The following is a 13,277-nucleotide window of genomic DNA, read 5'->3' as shown; positions in this document are numbered from 1 at the left end:
AAATATAGACTGATAGATATAGCAAGCACTGACAAAATTACTATTTATGTCAAGTCAAATTAGATGAATAAGAATACAGTGTATCTGACCAACAAAATTAGATATATATAAAACCTACAGCCAAAAAGAGAAAATTTATTCTTTTCAAATACACATAGATGTTTTGAAACTCTGACCCAGCTTTAAGACACAAAGGAGATCGCAACAAAACAACAGACCAGAAATTCTAACCATGATACACTTAAGCTAGTAATCAGCAATTAAAAGACAATTTAGAAAAATCCCTTATGTTTGGGGACTTCCTCGTAGTCCAGTGGCTAAGACTCTGCGCTCCCAATGCAGGGGGCCCGGGTTTGACCCCTGGTCAGGGAACTAGTTCCCACATGCTGCAACTAAAAGAGATCCCACATGCCGCAACTAAAAACCCCACATGCACAACGAAGATCCTGCGTGCTGCAACTAAGACCCGATGCAGCCAAATAAACAAATAAATAAAATAAATGTTTTTTTAAAAATCCCTTACGTTTGGAAACTTTAAAATTCACTTAAAAAAATACCTGGATTACAGAGGAAACCAAAAATGATACCAGTGCCTGGATAGTTTATAGGCCAATTTTATGTAATTTTCCAAATATCTACATAATCTGTCTTATGTAGATATTCAGAAAAAGGAAAAAGAGGAAAAACCATACAGTTCATTCTATGAGTCTAATAAAGCAAAGTATCAATGTAAGAAAACAGTACCAAAAAAAAAAGAAAATTCTAAGCCTCTCTTAATTTTGAACATAGATGCTGTGTGTGTGGGGGGGGGAAGGGATGGAGAGGAAGTGAGATTATGTATAAAAGGAGTGGGTGTTGTAAGATATTAACATCTAATGAATCTAGATGAGGGTATAGAAGTGCTCTGTGGGTTTGAAAATTTCTAAACTAAAAAATTAATAAGACTTCTTCTCCTTAAAAAAACACAACTCTATGGCAGTGTTACGGGTTGAATTATGTCCTCCCCAAAAGACATATTCAAGTCTGAACCCCTAGTGTCTCAGAATGTGATTTTATTTAGAAATAGGGGGTTGCAGATGTAATTAGTTAAGATGAGGTACTACTAGAGTAGGGTGGGTGCTTAATCCAGTATGACTGGTGTCCTTGGTCACACAGGGAGAAGGGCCATGTGGCCAAGGGGACAGGGACTGGAGGGATGCTGCTGCAAGCCAGCGACTGACGGCCACCACCGAAAGCTGGGAGAAACAAGGAAGGACCCTCCCCTACAGCTTTCAGAGAGACCACGGCCCTGCTGACACCTTGATTTTGGACTTCTGGCCTCAAGAATTGCGAGGCAGTAAATTTCTCTTATTTTAAACCAGCTGGTTTGTGGTACTTTGTTATGGCAGCCCCAGGAAACTAATATTGGTAAATACAATATTTAAGTGAAAATTTAGAATTGTTCCCATTAAAGTTAGGAATAAGGAAAGGATGACCTACTATCTCCACTTCAATTCAATGTTAGAGAGGAAGAGGGAAAATTGTCTATTTTCAGTTGACAGAAAATTCAAGAGAGGGACTTCCCTGGTGGTGCAGTGGTTAAGAATCCACCTGCCAATGCAGGGGACACGGGTTTGAGCCCTGGTCCAGGAAGATCCCACATGCCGAGGAGCAACTAAGCCCGTGTGCCACAACTACTGAGCCTGCGTGCCACAACTACTGAAGCCCGCACACCTAGAGGCCGTGCTCTGGAACAAGAGAAGCCACCGCGATGAGAAGCCTGCGCACCGCAATGAAGAACAGCCCCCGCTCGCTGCAGCTAGAGAAAGCCTGCGTGCAGCAACGAAGACCCATTGCAGCCAAATATTAAAAAAAAATTTTTTTTTAAGTATCTCATTCCTATATACCAGTAATTAGAAAATGCAACAGGAAGATCCCAAATCACAATTTAAAAAACACAAGAAACCAAGATAAACAGGAATAAATCTTTGCACATGGTATCTATGGAGAAAATGACAAAACATTATTGAAAGAATGTAAAAGTAGATCTGAATAAATGTCCATGAATGGGAAGACATCATCAAAAAGATATAAATTCTCTCCCATTTTAATCTGTAAACTCCACGCAATTCCAGTGAAAATCTCAATAGATTTTTTGTGGAACTTAATGGGATGATCCTAAGTTAAGACGATTTTGCAGAATGACATGGAAATATTTGACCTACAAGTTATAAAAACGTCTTATCAAGCTATCCTAATCAAGAGAGGGTGTGATTAGCCTTAGAAATACACAAATACAATAATAGAGAGAAGAGAGAAGCCAGAATTAAATGCAGGAATATACAGATGTAAGTGATAGAAGTAGCACTGTAATCTATGAAGAAAGACTGCACTATTTAATGAATGGCATGGAGATAACTGGTTAGCCATAAAGGATAAATGACGTTAGATTCTTACCTTACGCCATTCCCAGAACAATCAATTCTAGGTAGATTAATAATATAACGTAAAAAAGCAAAATTTAAAAAAATGTAGAATATCGTCATGATCATGGAATAAGGAAGAATCTCTTAAACAAGACACAAAAATCATAAAGAAAAATATTGATAAATCTGATCTTTTTTCTTGCCTGCATTGTGTCTTCGTTGCTGCACGAGGGCTTTCTCTAGTTGCGGCGAGCGGGGGCTACTCTTCGTTGAGGTGTCCGGGCTTCTCACTGCAGTGCCTTCTCTTGTTGTGGAGCACGGGCTCTAGGCACGTGGGCTTCAGTAGTTGTGGCGCATGGGCTTAGTTGCTCCGTGGAATGTGGGATCTTCCTGGACCAGGGCTCGAACCTGTGTTCGCTGCATTGGCAGGCGGATTCTTAACCACTGTGCCACCAGGGAAGTCCTGATTGTTTTATTAAGTTAAAGCTAGTTGCTAGTATAATAAAACTCCAAAATTTGTAATGGCTCAAATGCAGTCAAAGTTTATTTCTACTCATTTAGTAGTCCAAGGCAGGTTCCTGATTGAGGGGAAGCTCTCCTCCACGGGGTCACTCAGGAACACAAGCTGATGGGATCTCTTCCATCTTCAACCCATGCCCTTCAAAGTCACTGCAGTCAGCTCCACCCTAGTCAGCCAGAAGGGGGAATAAAGTGTGGAGGCAGATAAACCAACTTCTTACAAGCCTTGGTCAGGAAATGTGGTTGAAATATAGTCACAAGGCCATTCCTACTGAAAGGAAGTCAGGAAAGCCCAGGGTAGCTCTGTGTCCTCCAAGAGGAAGTGGGTTTTTTGGTGAACTTCCGTTCAACATAAGACACTATCCACAAAGATGGGAAGGTCAGCCACAGACTGGGGAGTGATATTCTCAGTGTATATAATACAGGATTCGTTATCATAAAGGCACCTCCGAATCAGTAACAAACGGACAACCCAATCGAACAATTGACAAAGGATAGGAACAGACCAAATTCACAGAAAAATCTATAAAAAAATCTACAAAAATATGAAAAAACACTCCACGCTGCTAGTAATCGAGGAAATGCCAAGAAAATAAAGGATACCGTTTTTTGACCAAATTTGGCAAACACTAGAATGATTGGTAACAAATAATCCAGTGTCGGCTCGGCTCAGGGAGAGGGCCCTCTTACACCCTGGGATGGAACTGTGAACTGGTACCGTCTTTTGAAGGACAATTTGGCAGCATCCATCAGAATTTAAAGTAAGAATTCCAGGCTTCCCTGGTGGCGCAGTGGTTGCGAGTCCGCCTGCCGATGCAGGGGACGCGGGTTCGTGCCCCGGTCCGGGAAGATCCCACATGCCGCGGAGCGGCTGGGCCCGTGAGCCATGGCCGCTGAGCCTGCGCGTCCGGAGCCTGTGCTCCGCAACGGGAGAGGCCGCAGCGGTGAGAGGCCCGCGTATCGCAAAAAAAATAAAAATAAAAAAATAAAAAAAATAAAGTAAGAATTCCCTTTTGCCCAGCAGTTCCACTTTTAGCAATTTATCCCAGAGGCATAAGCATTCATTCCCACAAAGGTATATGTACAAGAATTGCCCGTACAACTTTTCTTTTGAGCAATAGTAAAAAGTAAAGATCACCAAATGACAAATGGCTAAACAAATTATGGCAATCCGTTATGGAATCCATATGGAATACCATACAATGCAGTAAAAGAAAAATTGAGGTAAGTCTCAAGTATCGTCATGGGAAAAGTTCCAAAACATTAAATTGAAATTAAAAGAGTAAGTCTCAGAACAAGAGAGATAGGACGATTCCATATATTTAAAAATCCGTACATCTATGTGTGCATGTGTGTATGTGTGCACGTGTGTACATACATACACACATATGTATATTAATGCATAAAACCAAAGTTCTGAAAAGACACACGCCATGCAGTTTTAGTGGTTTATGTTGCGTTTTGGACGATTAATACGTATTATCTGTGTAGTTAAATGAGAGAAGGTCTCAATCAGGCCAACACAGAAAAAAAGAATCAGATCTTGCCTTTATTTGGCCTTCTACTCAATAAGGAAATAGCCTTGCTAAAGAACAGAGACATTTCCTCAGACCGCCACGTGGCCTGAGGAAAGACCCTTCAACATTACCCATCGCCTTTTGTCCTAGTTTAATATTCTGCAAACAACCCTCTGATCACTCGGGTTTCCAGGAAGCTTGAAAGTCAGAATGCTCGGATTCCCCTCGGGACTCAGTCCACTCCCCAGGAACTGCCCTTGGCGAGGATGTGGCTGCCTGGTCCAAAGCGATGCCCCCTCCCTGAGGGGCAGAGGGTGTCCTCGTCCCTGTCTGGTCCCCTTACCTGGGCCAGGTGGGACCTCTCTGCACCGCTCCTGAGTGTGCTGCTCAGACCTCCCTTCAAGAGAACCTGCCAGGGGGAGTGGGGCTGACAGCTTCCAAGGCTTTGGGATCTTCTGCAGTATACACACCAAGGCCTGCCCTCCCAGGGCTCCCAGCCAATCACTAAGCACACTGCGGGGGTGGGGGGCAGGCGGGGGATGAACAAGAGCTGGGCCACTGGGGCACCCATGCAGGACTCCTCCAATGGGCGGTCTTTGCCCTGGGGCTCCCCACCAGCCCCTGGGAGCCTTTCTGGGAGCCACGCAGCAGACTGAAGGGCTTGCAACCTTCCTTTCTTTCCCTGCCTCTTTCCACAGGTGTCAGGCCAGAAGCTTCTGGTCCACGCTTTTCCCTCTCCCCTTTATCCTTCACAGACATTTCTCCGTAAACACGCCTCCCATTTCGTCTTGGCCTCTGCCTACCAGAGGCCCTGAACTGACACCCTCCTAGCTTCAGAGTTCCCCATAGGTCGGCAGCTGCATCACAGCCCCACTCTCCCCATAAAGTCTTGCTTTCCGCTCCCCTTATGTGGTTCCCAAGAGCGCCCCAGTGGGTTCCCTGCATGTATTTAAAACTCCACCCCAGAGTTTGTACCTGGGGGAACTCATCCTGCGACAGGAGGCTGACATTATGACCCCTGCAAAAGAATATCCTCTATTTGAAATAACGAATTAACGTTTTGAAGCAGAATCTTTTCAGAGTCAAAAGAAGATTAAAGACTCATATGGCTGAAATATATGGAGACGTGGAGGGTCTCCACGAGGATGATTTCCATACAGACAGGAAGATCTCTGTGATGCAGACACAGGGTCATGTTCCCAACGACATGTTCATACCTGAAGCACGTGATGCTCCAATCAGCCTTGCTCGAATCAGTCCCTCTCTCTTTTTGTTTCTTATTAATTTAATCTTTCCCCGAAAAATTTCCAGGTGATAGTCCAGTTTCTCTTTCAAATCATCTGGAAAAAAAGTCAACACTTGACAATTGTAAACTATAAGTACAGAAATTAAACCAATTTCCCACAATTTTGATTGACTCCTAAAAACTATGCTATTCCATAAATGTTCTAACCTTAAAAGAAAATTTTATCAGACGAACATGCATAAAATGTGAACAAAACGTGAACAAAAAGGGATTCAGCATTGAAATCAACTGCAGACATCCTTCTGTGTTTCTAGTGAAATACCTCTATTTTAATAAATCACTATTAAAATTTTAATAGAAAAAGCATGAGTTATGACTCTTTGGGGCAATTTGACTTTATTATTAACAATCGTGCTCTTAACTCTGTAATAATTCCCAGGGAGGTTATCACACCACTCGAGTCTCAGTTTCCTCATCTGTGAGAAGGCAGACGTACCATATTCCTTGCAGGTCTGCAGTGAGAGGAAGAAATCCACGACCGAGCACAGAGCCTGGTACCTAACGGTCACTCAATACTTGGAGGTTAATATGAAGTCTCTGGTGAGATGGATACAGATGCCTCAGAGGTTTAAACTCCTAAGTCCTAGGAATCTGGATCAGGAGGCTGGGGTGCAACAGAAGCAGGTTCACTGCAGTCTCGTCAGAAGGAGGGATCTCTTTCCTTGTCTTTAAGAAGAGTGCCAGGGCCCTGCTCAGAGGCAGACTGCAGGCCGCACAGCTTTGCTTGCAGGGTAGGGGCAGTGTCTCAGCTCAGATGTCTGCAAACCCCTCCCAACATCCGGGACCCAGAGGAACTCTGTGCGGCAGACCTAGGAGTAAATAAGGCCGTTCTGCAGTGGTCATTGCTGACATGAAGTGGAGGGTTTGGGTCCTTCAGAAGATGGTCATGTCATTGGCTTGTAGTCGAGAGGTACCAGGACTATGAGAAAGGTGGACAGTAGCAGGTCAGCTCTGGACATGCCTCTCGTGTAACTCAATGGGGGCAGGTGTCTGGGCCCCTGACCCCTGCTATCCCAAGCTGAGGAACTCCATCAGCAGTACCAACTGCTATGAGCTAGAAAAGACTAGCTACAGTTGAAGAAAGTTCTCCTAAGGCCCACATGAAATCGTTGTGGATTAAAGCAGGGGTACATCAATCCTGAGCTTCATCAGGACACAGAACACCCCATTTCCTGTTTGAGGTTCTGTGTGGGTCCAAGACTAAGCTCCTTGGTGGGGTGGGTGAAATGACCACCAACCAGGTGACCGTGGATCCAGGAGGAGAAGCAGAGTGTCTGGTCCAGCAGTCCAACCATCCCTCAGCCATCAGCAGTGAGTCCTCTGATGCCTAAAGAACATCTGAGGAACCAGGTATGTCTCTGAACTCCTGGCATAGATCTGAAAGGCTGTGGGAGGTTCCCTAGTCATCCTGGAATTGCATCTCCATGGCAGGATCCTTGTCCTTCTGGGTGAGAAGTTAGAACTCCACAGTCCAGCAAAGATCCCACCCGGCTCCCTGCTCATGGCTTTACTGGGGCCTTCCTGCCCCACACGTGGCCAGATGTGTTGCTCAGGGTACCGGTCAGATAAGGAAGCTGGCCGTCCCTCCACATCCCCTCCTAGGCACAAGACCAGAAATAAACAGTACTGGACCCCTCTGATCTGCGTGGCTCTCACACAAATAATGTCATACGTGACAGTGCCTGGCCAATGAGTGGAACTCCTAAATGTAGCTGACATTAGCTTGAGTTCCCTTTCACTTTTGAGTTGACGCATCTACAGTTATTTCTCCGAGGTAAACCTCCCGGGACACCTTCTTTCCTTCCTCTGCCTGTTCCTCTTCCTCCTGTTTCTCCTCCTCTTTTTCTGTCCCGGCCCATAGTGGGTCAGATTCACGGTGGATTAGGTAAACTGTTAAGTAGAAAACTTATCCAATACAGATACATTGCTTCCATGAGAAATGCACCTCACAGGGAACCTGCAGACTTCAAAGAGCTTATCCTTAATCTGGGCCCTCCTGGCTTGCCTGAGGTTTGTAACTAAGTTGTAAAATAGACAGCAAATCTCAGATGCTAAATGTTCTAGTGTCACAGTTCCTTAAAACCAGTGAACATGGAGGAATAAGCCATTAAGTGTAGTTGGCGTGATTAGAATTCTTTCATGTAAAGTACCTGGATTGTGTCATTTCCCTGCATTAAGCCTTGGAATCGTTCCCCATTTTCTCCAAATAAAATTCAAACAATGCCTTCAAGAGGGGCTGCCTTTTTACGTTTCTGGTTTCAGGCCTACCCCCTCCCTCCTAACACTATACTCACACATAATCTACATCAAATACACAACTATTCCAAACTCACTATGTTTTCTCTTGCCTCTGGGCCTTTATAATGCCATTTCCTCTGCCTAAAATACTTTTTCCTTCCTCTCCATCGATATAAGCCCAACTCAGCCTTCAGGCCTCAGTTCAGAGAGCACTTTTTTAAAAAAAATTACTTTATTGAAGTATAGTTGATTTACAATGTTGTGTTAATTTCTACTGTACAGCAAAGTGATTCAGTTATACGTATACATATTCTTTTCCATTAGGATTTATCACAGGATATTGAACATAGTTTTCTGTGCTATACAATAGGACCTTGTTGTTTATCTATCCTATATGTAATAGTTTGCTAGATATCACTTCTTGAACGTCATGCGTGACCTTTAAAGACCAGCTTGCCCCTACATTTGTCTCATGGAAGCACTAACCATTCCATTAGCCCAACTCCATAAGGACCGGGGCCGGCTCTCACATCGCCATGAGTGCACCAAAATGCCTGCCTCAGAACCCACCGGAAAATGTTCTTTGTATAAAATAACTCAAGTGCCACAGAGATAGCGCTGCCTTCAAAGTAGGTTAGATAGATGATTAGCGTCCTGTCTTACCAAATTCACTCATGTCATCTACCAAAATAATTTCTTCAAGGATATGCTGTGGAGTGAGAGTCATGACACTGGACACTGTCCGAAACAAGGCATTAAATTCTTCATTGTGGAAACAAATGACAATGCTGGCAGTAGGTAGGTTGGATGGGTACCATTTTTTATGACACCTGCAGGCATAAGCAAGAGGAAGAAAACGATTCATCTAAAAGCCTTAGATGTTTTGAGGACTCATTCAAACACCTTTCTTTATTCATATTTTTTCCTCTTTATTCCTTTAATCAATGATTATGATAGTAAGGTGACAGTACATTTAAAATACAAAAATTAAGATACAAAAATTTCTTTAAACTTTTTATGTTGTTCTAATATTTTCTAAATCATTCCTCCCTTCTTAATGCCAGTAATAATTGCTTTTTCCTGAGACTCTGCTTTGATAATATTAGTTCTGTTTTGAACATAGTATAAACACAAATTATTCCTATATTTTGGTTTCTATCATAAAAATGAATTAATAAGCTTATACGCACTGAAAGTTTCAAATTAACTTTACTGTTCTATCTTCAAAGAAAACCTATGTGCTGTTCTTACATTTGTGTAGTCTATTACAACAAAGAAATGTAACGGATATGGTGTAATTAGATTTCTTCCAAGGCTTTGACAAAAAATGTTTTACTATTTTTTTGTGCACTTGAGAGAAGAATAGACCCTGAATTCTAGTAATATTCGTTTTTAGCTGTTAAGTATTGTTTGGATTGCTATATTATTTGGTTGTGTTTTGAAATATTTTGGTTGTAAATGACAAACCCACTGGAACTAGCTTAAGCGTAAGAAAGAGATTCACTGTAAAAGGACCCAAATGTCCCACAGGACCTAGCCAACAGACAGGAACCTGGAGCCTCCAAGAGCAATTCTAACCAGAGGCTTGAAAGCCACCTGGACATGCTCCATTTCTGTTCTTGTCTTTACATCTGGGAATAATTATAATGATAACAATAACTACATCAACCTACCTCATAGGTTGTGAAGTTTCAATGAATTCATATATGTAAAATGCTCAGGTCAGTGCCTTGCAGTCAGTATTCTACAAGGCTCATTACATGACTCTTATTCTCTCTCTGCAACCTGGCTTGTTTTCCCTCCTTTACTCCAGAGTGGGAAATGCGGCTGATGCCAGTGTGTCCTACAGTCCAGCATCCAAGGAGAAACTGCTAAGACTTCCCCCTTCCCCAAAATTCACAGGACAGGATTCACTGGCTCAGTTTGGCTTAGGTGCCCATCATGGCCAGATAGTGGGGTCAAAATAGAAAGTCACTCCACGCACTGCCGCCGTGTGAAAAGGGGGCAGTGGGTAGGAAACCCCAGGGAAGGACGTGCTGGGCAGGCAGTCCCACAGGGATCCTGGACAGACTTTCAGGATATTTATGGATTGATGTCACCTTGGAAGAAGAAGACCTTGTGCTGGTTAACATTTTTATCCAAGAGTAGATGAAGATATAGAAGGCATGCTTACCGGGTGGAAATGGACTCGTGCTTCAAGGAATGAGAATATGAGATGACAGAACCAAGAAAAGACCTGAGAGGATGGGAAAAGGGGGCGAGTGCTGTGGGCTGCCCGTGACCTAAAACGTCAGGTGGGAAAATGTCGCCTCACAGAAACAGATAGGATTAAAAGGCTTGCATTCCAGTAGGATCACTGTGTGACCAAAGAGCAAGTAGATGAGACACAGAGAGAGAGAGGATGCCTCCAACTAGAGAGAGACGGTGGTCCAGGGTGAACTCAGGCTACTCAGATCAATCTCTAGGATTACATTCAGTCCTGGGTATATCATTTTCAGAAAGCTATAAACTGAGTCCCTTCGGAAGAACGGGACAATGATATTGAAGGAGGCTGAAACCACGTCAGACGTGGTTACACCCCTAAGAGAAGCCTCATGTGTATGGGTTTCTCTAAAATTAATTGATAGGGGCTTCCCTGGTGGCACAGTTGTTGAGAATCTGCCTGCCAATGCAGGGGACATGGGCTCAAGCCCTGGTCCGGGAAGATCCCACATGCCGCAGAGCAACTAAGCCCGCACGCCACAACTACCAAGCCTGTGCTCTAGAGCCTGTGAGCCACAACTACTGAGCCCGCGGGCCACAACTACTGAAGCCCGCGCACCTAGAGCCCGTGCTCCGCAACAAAAGAAGCCACAGCAATGAGAAGCCTGCGCACCACAACGAAGAGTAGCCCCTGCTCACCGCAACTAGAGAAAGCCCACGTGCAGCAACGAAGACCCAATGAAGCCAAAAATAAAAAAAATTAAATGCTAAAAGAATAATTCACAATTCATTCTACGAGGCCAACATTACTCTAAAACAAAACCAGACAAGGACAGTCAGGACAAATACAAATTCATAGCCCTCACGAACACTGATATAAAATTCCAAACAAAATTTCAGCAAATCAAATTCAATAATATATAAAAAGGATAATGCATCATGACCAAGTGGGGAATAGTCCATAAATATAACCTCTGTTTAACACTAGAAAATCAACATAATTTACCATCTTCACAAACTAAAGATACACACATCTCAATACACAGAAAAGGATGTGACACAATTCAACAGCCGCCTGGTGAAACAATTCTCAGCAAACTAGGAATAGAAGGGAACTTCCTAAACCTGAAAAAGAACATCTATGAAAAGCCTAAAGATAACATCATACTCACTGATGAAAAGCTGAGTGTTAAGAGCAAGAGCACAGCAAGGCTGCCCAATTTCACCTCTTCTGTTCAACGTTATATTAGAGGTTTTAGCCAGTGCAATAAGAAAAAGAAAAGCACGCAGACTAGAAAGGAAGAAGTAAAAGTGCATAGGTCATGCCCATCTACATAGAAAATCCAACAGAGAAATCTTTGTGATCTTGGGCTAGGCAAAAGTAAATTTAAAAATAGAATAGGGCTTCCCTGGTGGCGCAGTGGTTGAGAGTCCGCCTGCCGATGCAGGGGACACGGGTTCGGGCCCCGGTCCTGGAAGATCCCACATACCACAGAGCGGCTGGGCCCGTGAGCCATGGCCGCTGAGCCTGCGCGTCCAGAGCCTGTGCTCCGCAACGGGAGAGGCCACAGCAGTGAGAGGCCCACGTACCGCAAAAAAAAAAAAAAAAAGAATAAAATTAAACAATTGAACTCTATCAAAATTAAAAACTTCTGCTTTTCCAAAGGCACTGTCAAAAGAATGAAAAAACAAGCCATAGACTAGGAAAAAATACATGTAATCATCAATATGATAAAGATCTTATACCAAAATATACTAAAAAATTCTCAAAACTCAGTAATAAGAAAACAATCCAATTTTAAAATGGGCAAAATTTAACTTCAATAAAGAAGATACACAGATAGCAAATAAACACATAAATAGATCTCAACATCATTAGACATCACGAAAATGCCAATTAAACCACAATGAGATCCGACTACACATCTATTAGAATGGCTAAAATTCAAAATACTGGCCATACCAAGTGTTGGCAAAGATGTGGAGGAATTGGAAATCTCATTCATTGCTGATGGGAATGTAAGATAGTACAACTACTTTAGGGAAACGGCGGTTTCTTTAAAAATTAAACATACACCCTAAGATCTAGCCATTCCACTTGCAAAATATTTACATAAGAGAAAAAAGAACATCTGTTATGCAAAACTTGTCTTAAGAATATTCATACCAACTTTATTTGTAATAGACAAAAACCGGAAACAATCTGTCCTATCAACAGATGAATGGATAAACAAATTGTACCACATCCGTACAGTAGAGCGCTACTCAGCAATAAAAAGGAGCTCCTTGTGACAACATGGCTACATTTCAAAATAATTATGCTGCGTAAATTTTATTTGTATAAAATTCTAGAGAAGAAAAATGAGCCTATGGCTGAGCAACCTCATTCCAGAAATCTTTACTCCATATATACTAACATGAGGGCTAAAAATATGTGTACAAGAGTGTTTATTACATCATTTTTGAGAAGTTGAAAAATTAAAAACAACCAGGATGTCTATTAATGGGGAAACTGTATATTTATACAATGGATAACTGCTCTCAAGTGTTAAAATGAATGAGGCAAATTTTATGTGTAATGCTTTGAAAAAGTTCTCCACGATATGTTGTTAAGTTAAAAAAAAACACATTATAAAATATAAAAAGTAAAGCCCATTTTCATTAAAATGATATGATTATATTGTATGCTTACTGTCTACTTATAAATATGTGTATGTGTCTATAAATTCTGGAAGGATATACACTAATATCCTGACAGTGATGATCTCTCTGTGTCAAGTGGGGGGAAAATAGTTAGGTGACACCTTATGCATTAAGACAGAAGAAAAATCCCTAGGATCATGTGTGTTTTTAGTTTCCCTTTTTATGCTTTTTTATATTTTCCAGGTTTTTCACAATTAACATTTAAAAGAAATCTGCACCTTTATTAATTACAAGAGGATAAATGGTAATTTTACTGTGCAGAAAATCTGACAGTCGTTTTAATCAAGTGATCAAATTAACTTCACCACAAGTCACTTCACCAGTAATGGGACAAAGAGACATCGTGTGCCTTTTAATACAATGTGTTGAGAAGGATATGACATTCCT

At 42.2% G+C, this 13,277-nt stretch overlaps 1 protein-coding gene across 5 annotated transcripts in view; it reads right to left on the bottom strand.

Moving 5' to 3' along the window:
- GALNTL5 (polypeptide N-acetylgalactosaminyltransferase like 5) overlaps positions 1-13,277 on the bottom strand; it is a 122,736-nt gene that overhangs the window by 43,955 nt on the left and 65,504 nt on the right. For all 5 annotated transcript variants that reach the window (XM_079932042.1, XM_079932040.1, XM_079932041.1 and 2 more), the window contains 2 exons: positions 8,649-8,815; positions 5,659-5,781 (listed from right to left, as the gene is read on the bottom strand). In XM_079932042.1, the coding sequence (XP_079788168.1) occupies positions 5,659-5,781; positions 8,649-8,815 (290 nt within the window). The remainder of the gene's footprint in view (positions 1-5,658; positions 5,782-8,648; positions 8,816-13,277) is intronic.

Source organism: Stenella coeruleoalba, assembly GCF_951394435.1.
Source record: "Stenella coeruleoalba genome assembly, chromosome: 9".
NCBI lineage: Eukaryota > Metazoa > Chordata > Mammalia > Artiodactyla > Delphinidae > Stenella > Stenella coeruleoalba.
This window is presented reverse-complemented; position numbering and strand designations above follow the sequence as displayed.